An 11,905-nucleotide genomic window follows, 5' to 3' on the forward strand; every position below is an offset into this window, starting at 1 on the left:
TCTACAATAAGCCTTTTAGCTGAAAGACTACATACCAGCTTAATGTCTGGCCTTCTGGTTTTTTTGTCATTCAGACACCGATCAGCAATTGAATACATTTTATGAATTGAAGGTACATCCCAGTCACTCATCTTTTTATCAACATAATCCTCAATAGTTGCTTCCTCATCCTCAATTTCATCTTTTATACTTAGCTACAAGAGAATTTGAGCCAACAAGCAGATAACAGTGTAAGTATCTGATCAGCATGTGAGAGTATAACTATATTTTTTATTCATTTATTATTTTTATTCTATATCATTTTAATTAACACAACATCATAAAGCAAATTTCTTTAAGCTGTATCAAACAGATTTAACTGTCTCCCACTTCAAGGCTCAGTCTTCTAGTATTGTTTCTTTTATAAGAGAAGGGAAACAATCAACAAAGTATCTTAATAACCCACAAATATGCAAGCTTAAGTTGGTATAATTTTTAATCACTTTTATAAAACCTCTTCTGCAAAAGAATGTCTGTCTGTAAACTAAACTTCTGTCTCCAGTCTCAGTGGCTGTGGTATCTGCTGGAAACTTCCAGTCAGAAATCAAATTTTAAATCAGACTGGTTTCAGTCCAAAAGTCCTCAGTTCCAACACACTTGAAATGGGTTATCTGTAATCACACATACTGTTTGAGGAAGCCCAGATTAATAAATAAGAGGCAATGAGTAGAGGCAGATCTTCTGCCTTCCTCTATGGGTCAGTCTGAAATTGCTGACTAGCATTCAACTACCTCAACATTTTCTTTTCAAGCTAAGGATGCCATATGGTCTTACACTGACCATTCTCTTTATGGTCCCAAAAGTACATTACAAAGATAAACTGTACCAGTCATATTCCTTATTAGATCCTATCTCTGAAAAAGCCCACTTTAAAGAACCTGAGTTCTCCAAGGTGTTTACAAGCTCAACATGATAATTATTCTGCTACTCCAGAAGATACAGCTTAGAAAGATTAGAAGATTTAAAAGAAAATCTATTAATTCTACACTGGTATTCCTAAAGATTTGTAAGAAAGTGATTTATACTGTTCCAAACAGTATGGAACAAAAATCAATCCAGACCTCAATGCTATTTCATACTTAATAAATAAATTAGTTTTTATGTAAAAAGTATTCTAGGAAAACCTTGGATTAAATAGTTCAGAACTTAGTTTTAAGCTATATGAAAGGCTAAATTATGAAGAATATTGTAAGATTTTTAATTCAAGGGAGTGAGCTCTGAGACATTAGTTTCCTAATTAGTAGACTGAATTACTAACTGAATAGTAAAGAAAATTCAACCCACCTCTCACTCTGCAAAAAAAGCCCTTAAATTTCAAATTTCAGTAACGTTAAAAGCATAAGGTACTTACAAATTGTCAGTAAAGTTGAAGAAGATGGAAATTGATACAGAACCATAAAGGAACAAGAGAGATGAACAGTTCAGAATGTTTCAGGGAATGAGGAATTATCAGAGTATCTGGGAGTATATTAATAGACTACAATGGTATTACAATAAGAAGCAGTACCAAAACAAAGAATTCCAGTATCAGAATAGAAGATGATGACCTTAAGGGCTGAACAAATCTACCACCCCAGAGATAAAAGTTTCAGCCTCACCTTGAAGACAAACACTGACAAAAAAGCTGTTTTCACAACTACATATTTTAAAGACTAATTTGATTGTCTCACAACCTGTTAACTGACTATGATTTCATATAAAGTGTACAGTGGGAGGGAAGGAGAAAGCATAAAGAACACACCAGCAATTGTGGCTCCCGGTTTTCATCTACTGGAGGAAGACCCGTTATTATTTCCAGTAAGACCTAGGAGGCAGAAAAATCAGAAGAGAAAATGAAGCCCACAATAACCCTTAGCATATCTACGATTTGCAAAAAGGAGCATGACCTCCAGCCTGTCAACAAATACTCTCAGAATCCAAAGATTGGGTTTGTCCAAAGATTTCCTATACAATTCATTGTTTTTGTTCCTACCTCAATTTTCATTAACTGGTAGTAGAAGTGTGGCTTACAAATTTCAACACAAGTTATTCTCACCCTACATGGTGTTCCTTCAAAGCAAAAATGAAGGAATTCCAAACTATTCAAACACAGTGTTGAGCCTAGCTTCCCATGAAACTAAATTATGTGAAGGAAGTGGTCAATAATGAATAGGGTCTTAGATCTTTTCAGAATGGATTTATTTTACTTCCAAATATTATGTCTTTTTTGTACTCAGCTCTAAGGCAAATCCAACATGGACATTGTATTTTTTGTGCTGAATATAGTAAAACACAGTAATTTTGGTGCATTTTCTTAGATTTTCTTTTTCATCCTGAGTTACACTTTTGTGTAATACTATGCAAGCAAAAACAATGTTCCACACCACTTCAAACCAATCTAGCTCAAACTTGGAATAATATTTTACTCTGGTCTTTCACATAGCAAATCAACATATTCAAATTATTTTAACACAAAGTTGAGAAACACTATCTCAAGAAAATATCTATTGGGAAAAAGAAAAATTACAGAGCAATCATTTGATTTCAGATAGTCTTGATTTTGTGTGCTTTTATAATTTACAAAACAAGTCATATACTGCTTCCCACATTCTACTTACTACTCCAAAGCTGAAGATATCAGATTTAGGTGTTATCTCTCCTCGCAGAGCTTCAGGTGCCATATAGGCTGCTGTTCCAACAATTCTTTCAGTCATGATTGTCTGTGTGAATGTTACAGATGCTCTTGCAAGGCCAAAGTCGGAAATTTTAGGCATATATGTATCAGTTAATAAGATATTTGCACTGGTGGAAAGGGGAGGAAGGGGAAAAAAAGAAAAAAAAAGAAAAGAGAATTTTCCAAACAGTACAATAAATAGGTTTTATGACAGACTAATAATTCTTCAGTAACCAAATGTAAATTGCTATTTTGACAATCTTGAAAGCTAAGCTATTTATACATTATCCATAAAACAAGTTATGTAAATTTAGTTTTGTTGGAAATTGCTCTATTTCAAAATTCATTTCTCTAAATAAATGAAGAACTGACTGCAAGATCCATCCATGTCTTTTCTTGTGTGTGCATGCATGCATGCCAAAAAAAAAAAGGCAAAACAACAAAACACAAGGAAAAAAACTAGATACTCCCCCTACCCACAAACCTTAGAAATACAAAACTTTCTTATAACAGACCAATTATATTACATTTATGGTTTGCCTTTAAGAGGGACAATAGAGAATACTTAGCTCTGATCAACTTCTACTGGATCACAGTTTAATTCTAATAGTCTAAATCTATGCTCAGAACTAACAAAAGCAGGTTTTTTATACCTATTATCTAATACTATGTCAACCATGACTAATTCATGTGCCAAATGAATAATACTGCTCTTATTCTTGTCTTGAAAGAAAGGCAGAAAACTTATTACTAGAATGCTATACTAGATGCTAGAATATTGTAGGTGCCATATTTTCACTTGACCTCCAGCTTTTACTTTCCATAAAAAAAAGCAACCCTGACAAATGAGGGTCATCTCAAAGTCCTCAATGCTTTCATAAAATACTCAGTGGGATGAACTACAGCAGAAATCTACTGGGTTTTAAATTTATACCACTTAGAACCATTTTAAAATAATTTAATATTTATGAAATTGTCATTTTCTGATCCCTTTAATGGAACTGTAAGAAAGCGACAGTAGCCTGATACAACATATAACACTTCCTAGAAAGTTCTATTTCTAACTTCCCCTTCTTGTTCACCAAACCTGAACAAAATTAACACAGCTCTAAGTTACAATGGATCCCTTGATGTTAGAACTTCTGTGAATAATGCTAGATCTATGACCACTACAAAAGGCCTAACACTTGTCAAGGCATCATCCACCACGGTCTCCTGTTTAAAGCTCAACTTCTTAAAAAAACAAACAAACAAACAAACAAACAAACAAACAAACAAAAACCCAGGATCACAACTTCATAAATCTCAGCCTCTTATCAATTTGAGTCAAGTCCAAAGAGTGGTCATTTTTTTGGCTACACCACAAATAGCACAACAAATGCAAGTTTTACTGCAACTTTCAAGCTTCAAAAGAGAACTGAACTATTTCCTGGGCATAGCTAATCCAAAAAACTGAACAACTGTGAGAACACCCATTAAATCATGTCCCCTCTAGCCTAGAGAAGCTGTGCTAGTGCCTGTGTGTTTATGAATGGTCTCTACATGTCACAGCAAAATGAAGACTGAAGTTAATCTTCTTAGATGTCTCTTCCTCTAAGTGCAGTGCCTGGGAGTGGCAGCACTATTAATAGCACCAATCAAATCTATGGAACTACTCACACAACAAATTGTTAAAATGTTACCCAAACAAAAACCCCCCAAACCCAATTCTCTAATATGATCAACTCACAGCTGTTAGAAGGGCAGAGGCAGTGTAAGGTAAAAAAGTGCATCCCTTCCAGTCATTACACTTCTCCAGAGGCTTAAGCAGGAAAGAAAGAAGAAACAAACTGTCAAAGCAGCAAGCACACACATGAGGCAGCTGAAGCAAAAGCTTGTTCCCCACAAGCTGAAAGGTGACAAAACTGAAGTTGCCTGTACTCAGCAGAGTTGCCAAAAGCCAGATAGCTACTGAAAAATCATCCATAACACCCAATCAGTCAGTTGCTCCTTCTTAACCCTCTGAAGGAGTAAGGCATTTGGAGCTTTTCTTCAAAGATTTGGGCTGCTTTTTTAAAAAAACAATATAGGAAACTTATAGGCGAAACTTGTAGCAGGAAAGGGGAAACAAACAACAACAATAACATCAAAGACACCAGTAAAAGCCAACTAAACTCTACAACAAAACCCTCACCTATTCTGAGTTCTGATATCCATAGGAAAAAACTCTAGTATAACAAAAAAAGAACATTCATTATCATTGAAGACCCTGAACTTCATGAACCTGGCAGAAGTAGTTTTTTAGTTTATTTCTAAAAAATAGGAGTAAATCAAAGGAGACACTCTGAAGAAACATTCTAGGAAAAGGAAAAATAAAAAAGGTGTGTTTTATCTGAAAAATTCCCTATTTAAAAATTAAATTCTGTTAAATTCTGCTGTTCTTCAACAGCAGCTTCATTACAAGCAGTTGTTAAAGTACAGAACTTTGTGTGCTCTCAGGGCACTCAAATAACTATTTGAAAGTAACAGATTATGTTACAAATTACAATTTATATATCACATTTATAACACAAATTACAATTACAATGCAAAAATCTCCCAGCTGGAAAGCTGTCCAGCAGCTGAGGGAGCTGGCAGAAAAGGAGCCTCAGGGAGGACACCCTACAATTGTCTGACAGGAGGCTGGAGCCAGTGGGGGTCAGTCTCCTCTCCCAAGTACCAAGCAATAGGACAAGAGGAAACGGCCTCAGTTTGTGCCATGGAAGGTTTAAATTAACTATTAGGAAAAATTTCTTCACCAAGTGAAGCAGTGAAAGAGGCTGCCCAGGAAAGTGGTGGAGTCACCAGCCCTGGAAACATTTAAAAGACATGTAGATGTGGGCACCTGGGGACATGGCAGTGGTTGGACTTGATGAGCCTAAAGGTCTTTTCCACCCTAAGCAATTCTGTGGTTCTAGCCCCATAATTATCTTTAGAAGTCTGTACTGGTCATGTCCTTGTGGCACAGACAAGACTGTGGTGATGGATGTCACTTGCAGAAGATTGTGCCCTTGACTGAAGTAATGCTTTTTGCAGTTTGTTCTCTCTAAAATTATTTTAACAAGGGAAAGATGAAAAAGAAAAAAAACCAAAAATGAAAGTGAAAATGCAGCCAGCAAGTCTGCAGCTTTTACCTTTTAATATCTCTGTGAATATGATTATTTTCATGCAAAAAGTTGATGCCATTTGCTGTACCTTGAACAATTTTACACCTCATATTCCAAGGAATTGGTGGTGTTTCATCCTTGATTAAGGAGAGAAAGGAAAGTAAAAATCTGAAAAATATATATACACTCATATAAACCAAAAGAAACGTACAAAAACCCCACAACCCAAAAGTGACTTCTTGCTATGTTTTGCTCTTTTCAGGTAGATGATTAAAAACACTACCAGCACACATTTCTTAATTGACTTAGGCAGAAATGCATGCCTTTGTCACATGACATTTTTTCCCTGGATTTTGCCTTAGATTAAGTTGCCAGTAGCAAAAAATGTTCTTGGTTAATGTTTGACTCTGACCCTCCAAGGCCAGCTGCTCTGCAAAAACCTAGCTGTATCTACTGCAACTCCTACTTTGTAATGACACCGATACCAGAGCCTTCAACCCAAGGAAAAAATTTCAAAGTAATCCACAGACTTTACTAACATTAAGAAGTCAATCTTCCAGTGTTTTTGGATTTCTTGAGAGTTTAGCTTTATTCATGCAACTAACTAAACCTTAGAAATAAGAACACCTGCATTTCAAAACCAGTTCTTAATCTTGTCAGTGGCCAAGGAAAGTGGATTACAGTATCTCACCATTCTACCACCTCCCTTGCCTGCTCAACATCCAGACATGAAGATGACACAAACAAGAGTCCGTGCATCAAACACATCCAGTGAAGTCACAAAACAAAGTTATCAGCAAGAATATACATTCAAATAAGTACATTACTCACCTCTCTGATCTTATTAGAAAAAGATTCTTTCTAATTTATAGATTCTGATTTAGATTCCTTGATTTATGTCATAAATTTGTCTTCCTTGTAAAGGACTGTTATTTCTCCTTTAGCTTTCAATAATCCCCAATCTTTTAAGCTCACTTGATGATAATGGCCAGTTACATGTATGAACATTTTCATATATATCCCTGTTGAGCACTGCTCATTTCTACAGATAAACTTGCACTGTCCTTAGGTACCACTTAGTCTCTCTTCTGCACTGATTCAGTTAAAAAAACAAAATAATTGCACAGGTAGCAATGTATACAAGCAAATGAATCAATCTAAACTGAGACAGCAGTGCTAACAGAGCTAGTTCTTTCCCCAAGCCCTGCTACTCATTCTCCTCATAGAACCACATCTTTCCCATTGGAGCAGAAGTATTTCTATTTGCCCTACAAAGGAAATGTCTCCAGGTGAAAATTAATTTTTTTTTCACCAAGTATTATTTTATCAGCATGATCAGTTCCCTAATCCAGATCTTTCTCCAACTAACAGATGCTTGAACCAGCACAACCAGAGGATCAGTGTAGAAAAAAAAAAGCAAGTCCAACATTTCTTGGGGACATGAGTGGTTGAAGTAGTGCCAATTTAAAATGTTCACCAGATTAGAACCTCAGAAGCTTTGATTGCTTAGTATTAAGCAGATTTTTTGAACTCCTTCAACAAATTAACACAGACACTAATCTACTACTTAAGTCTGTCTTATTATTGGATTGTGTGTCCTTGATACACAGAGTTGTCTCACCAAAGCAACTTATTATTTACTTAAGGCCAGGCCCAGAAGATACACCATTTGATTAAATCAGAAGCATTTACACAAAATAACAATTTTTACAAATGAAATTCACATTTAGTTAGGTATTTCGGAAAGAGATAAGCAGAGTACGAGCATTGTATTATAACCACTCTCACAAGGGCAATTTCACAGTGCAGCATCTCAGGAACCAGCAGAGAACACGCCAACATCAGAATTGGGAACAAGACTGCAGCACCCTCTGCACTGCTCACACAGGCAGTCAGTCCAAGCTTCTGTGATGCCTGAGGTCCCAGCATATTATCCCACATTTATGACATCGTATTGTCAGCCTGATTTGATTTTAATCTATCTAAAAGGTTTGTGTAAAATCTTATTGGAAGAATACTTGCTATTAGAACACAAGAAGAAAGTACTTAAAACATCATTTGGCCATCACAGTTCAGTTCCATTTGAAAGACTTTCCACAGATTCCTATACATTAGCAAAGTAAGGCAATTGGAAGCTAGAAAAGATTTCACTTACCAGACAAGCAAGTCTGTCAAGCAATGAACCGTTGGGCATGTATTCATACACCAAACATGGCTGAGCACCATCACTCGAGAAACCAAGCAATTCTACCAAATTTTCATGCTGACACCTATAGCAAAAAAAAAAAAAAAATCTGTTCACATGTGCTCTGAAAAACTCTAAATATCTGAGGAAAACACAAGGCAGGCGGGAACTTGATTCCCAAAGACTTGTTTCACCTCTACTGCACAAAGCCAGGTTTGTGTGGTGATGCTTTAAAACAGACCAAACACAATTGTGCTGTATAAGAAAGATTTTCAGTTAACATGCAAATCTCTATGTCAGAAAAACAAAAATTGCATAATGATGTACTCACTTTAACATGCAAATCTCTATGTCAGAAAAACAAAAATTGCATAATGATGTACTCACTTTGCCATTATGTTGATTTCTTGCTCAAACTGCTCTTTCAAGTCCTCAACACTAACATCGACCATCTATAAAAAGAAGTATTTGACATTAACATCACTGGTTCATAATAAAATGCACAGTTGTTCATTCAAAAAAAAAAAAAGAATTGTAAGCTTTTCTTAGTTAACTTTTCACAACACACCTTCCACTCAGTTCAAAAGTAAAGTATCAGAATGTGACTTTAAATTCCTTGGAGCACTGTATAACTGGATAAATGGATCTAGTTTCAGCAGTCAACAGCTTACTCCATTCACTGCAGTTGCCCCCTAATAGCATTTAATAACATAATGCAATATTCACACAAAACAATGGCTATGAGGACTAAAACTCTGTGACAATACCTATTTAGCTTGTGAATCTCAGTAATTTTAATCTGAAATGGAAACCTCCTTAGGACCCCTTCTCTTCTGGCACTTCTTGAGGGTGAGGTGAAAACAACTGAGGAAGAACTCTGCTCTTCCTAACTTGCTTAGCCCCTCAAAGGAGAGCTACAGAGAAGGCAAGAATTAGCTCGTGTGACTGTGCTGACTCACAACACTGATGGGACTAAGGATAAATTTCTTAATCCAACTGATATGTAACATGGTGACAATTTTTTTTAAAATGTATCATTCAACACTTTCCACAATAAACAAGATAAACAAGCCTATACTATAAAGTACACAGTCATTAAAATGAAAAATTCCCAGGACAACTCACAGCAATGAGCTTCTTGACAGCCACGTTTTTCCCATTGATGTAGCCTTTGAACACCACGCCGAAGCCGCCTTCTCCCAGTTTATTACCTCCAGCTGATTCTGGTCGGGCATCAAAATTATTTGTAATGCTTTCCAGGTCATGAAACAAAAAGTTCTGGAAATCTGAAAGACATTGACATTTAGCACAAAACTATGTTTTCACTTAAGGAACAAAGTTTTCTGTTTCAGTTCTCTTAAAACACAAACTTGCTACTGCAAAAAAACCTGAAACAGTGGAGCCCTACTTCCAGCTCTGTGATGAAGAGACCAGAAACCCAAAAGGAAGGCAGATAAGCATATATAATTATCTATGCATAACTGTCTTCATAACTAGTACTGTAGCACACATCTGATTGTATTTTTGATTCACTTGTAATACAGGTAGTAGAAATTGAACGTGTAGCACATCACAGAGAGAGCCATACTGCCTTATATGTAAAAAATTCACCAAGGTTACATCATGTTTCTGGCAGCAACCCAAAAGGGGACCTTTACAAAGGGACAGACCAACCACACATTTTCCTAAAATGCCTTCTTTAGTCATCTTTTCTCCAGCATTCTTAGTCATTTCTGACATACAAAATCTACTTTTAAAGCATGAGATGCTGAACAGTCTATAAAATAAGCATTGAAAAAGGGCTACAGGATTATGTGTTGCAAAAAGGAAATTGCAACTTAATTAACAGTTTTCCCTCAACGTAGGTGTCTTCTTGGCAAGATGCTATTTCCCATAGATGCACCATAATAGGAATAGAGTCATCACTCTCATGCCCTGCTATGATTTATTTCACATGGTGTGAAGGACAGATCAGCAAAAAAATAGCACTGAATTCCACCAAAGTAGATGTCTACCTGTGTTACTGGATGGTGAGTTGCTATTTTCTTCACTTAAAGAGGAAGAAACTGAATGCTGCTTCTCAGTACTCTGAGCTAAAACAGGCTTTACAGATGCTACTTCTTTTTCCTGTACAGGTAGTTGTTTCTCATGTATAGGCAAGGTTTCCTGTGAAGAAAGAGGTAATGTAACTTCTTGTCGCATCCTTACAGCTTCTGAAAAGGGAATTTAGAAAAAGTGTTAACTGCATTAGAAACCAGAGAAAAACTAAGTAATATTAATGCCAGTATTTTTGAAAATTAGGAGACACATAAGTATTAGCAGGTTATATTCTGCCATCATGTGTAAACTCCAGCACTCTTATTGAAACTTGAAACTCTTATTTAAACTATGATTACAAGTGATAGAAAGTGGAAAATATATTCACTTTTGTGTTATTTTAACCAAATCCTTTCTGATTTTCAAGTTAGTGTGAAGCTCTTCACCATCTTAGAAAACTTAGAACACAGTGCAAAATGTCCAAGAGTAGCAGTTACCTGGAAGCAAAAGGCTTGCTGGTGCTAGGAACTGATTCCTAATCAGCAGATCCACAAGATCAGCGACTGTACAGTTTGTGGTTCCCCAGTCATAAAGCAATTCACATGTGGGGCTCTTTCCCATTTGTACAAATGCCTCAAATCGCCTTAAAAGATAAGTTAAGACCAATATTACAAAAACAGAAAAAATTACCTCAAGAAGCATGAAAGGAAGGAGATTAAAGGCAAATGATCAAAAAAATCCACTTGAAAACAAAATCTGAATGCACTGCAAAAATCACAAATCTTATGAAAAAACAGCCAAAAAACCCCTAAACACATCTAAAATCAGGGGAAAAACATGCAAAATATGGGGAAAGCTATGGGAAATACACATATACACGGCTTCAAATGTTTGTCTAGGATCCATAATATATTGGCACCTTGGACAGAGAAGAAAATAGAGAGAGAGACCCAGATCAAATGGCAAAAATACTTGTTTTGCATCCATTTACCATTCACACTCCATTTTGAGATGGGCATTAAGAAGAAAACGGGCTGCAGTTTTCTGACTGATTTAATACTATTACTGAAAGGAAAAACACAGATTTAATACTACCATTACTAAAAAAGACAGGAAACCCAAGATGATATATACAGCATCTAAAAATCTCATAGTCTTTAAAACAGCTTCAACAAGGATTCAACAGCCCCTTCAAGCAATGAGGTGCTCACAGAATATTGTGAGCATTACTTCTCAAGAACACTTGTTTGTTTTAGGCCTTGGGCTCCCCACATTTGAAGGGCATTCTCTTGGAAACAGCGAATTAGGAGTTACACTTCAGCTGTCTCTTGGGCACAATAACATTAATGTCTGCCAGTCTTTAGGGTACAGAAAGTTACGCAGCCCGTACTGTACTGCTCAAATTACCTATGTCTGTAGCTATAATTAATCCTAATCTCTTTAGTCAATTTTCTGAGGCTAGCTTTCACACTGAGCTGCAGAACAATTAGGAGTAATTACCTTGCGTTCCCTAAGGAAACGGGACTGTACGACACAAGTGCCCACCGGCACACAAAGTTACAGTAATGGGACGGAAAACGGGATTAACAAGGTATTTATGTTGAATGGGTAATGTGCGAGTTTACGTTACGGGATTTTTAAGTAGGAGGACCTTATATGCACTTGGCTGTATCTGCTTTCACCGACCGCGTTGGTTATATCCACCGCAAGCTTCTTCCACCCTTCCTGCGGGTCGATGAACTCTGCCAGGCGCCTCACGAGCCCGTAGCTCAGGCAGCGGACGTGCGTGGCACCGGTCACGGGCTGGCCCATCCTCCGCTCCTGGAGGGACACAGGGTTACCCGTGCGCTTCGCCGGGACGCGCCG

At 36.7% G+C, this 11,905-nt stretch overlaps 2 protein-coding genes across 7 annotated transcripts in view; one reads left to right on the forward strand and one right to left on the reverse strand.

The window, feature by feature from the left end:
* The window catches only part of IRAK4 (interleukin 1 receptor associated kinase 4), a 24,809-nt gene that overhangs the window by 4,677 nt on the left and 8,227 nt on the right, over window positions 1-11,905 (reverse strand). For 4 of the 6 annotated variants that reach the window (XM_063396606.1, XM_063396608.1, XM_063396609.1 and 1 more), the window contains exons 2-11: window positions 11,691-11,860; window positions 10,537-10,682; window positions 10,018-10,215; window positions 9,128-9,288; window positions 8,390-8,454; window positions 7,973-8,087; window positions 5,845-5,954; window positions 2,637-2,820; window positions 1,781-1,843; window positions 36-194 (exon numbers count right to left, since the gene is read on the reverse strand). In XM_063396606.1, the coding sequence (XP_063252676.1) occupies window positions 36-194; window positions 1,781-1,843; window positions 2,637-2,820; window positions 5,845-5,954; window positions 7,973-8,087; window positions 8,390-8,454; window positions 9,128-9,288; window positions 10,018-10,215; window positions 10,537-10,682; window positions 11,691-11,860 (1,371 nt within the window). Of the gene's footprint in view, window positions 1-35; window positions 195-1,780; window positions 1,844-2,636; window positions 2,821-5,844; window positions 5,955-7,972; window positions 8,088-8,389; window positions 8,455-9,127; window positions 9,289-10,017; window positions 10,216-10,536; window positions 10,683-11,030; window positions 11,105-11,690; window positions 11,861-11,905 lie in introns of those variants that run through there. The other 2 variants (XM_063396610.1, XM_063396611.1) reach the window with 2 other exon arrangements.
* Window positions 11,123-11,905, forward strand: part of PUS7L (pseudouridine synthase 7 like) — a 25,445-nt gene continuing 24,662 nt past the window's right edge. The window contains exon 1 of the mRNA XM_063396603.1: window positions 11,123-11,630. The gene's annotated coding sequence lies outside the window, so the exon portion shown is untranslated. The remainder of the gene's footprint in view (window positions 11,631-11,905) is intronic.

Source organism: Prinia subflava, chromosome 4 (genome assembly GCF_021018805.1).
Source record: "Prinia subflava isolate CZ2003 ecotype Zambia chromosome 4, Cam_Psub_1.2, whole genome shotgun sequence".
Taxonomy (NCBI): domain Eukaryota; kingdom Metazoa; phylum Chordata; class Aves; order Passeriformes; family Cisticolidae; genus Prinia; species Prinia subflava.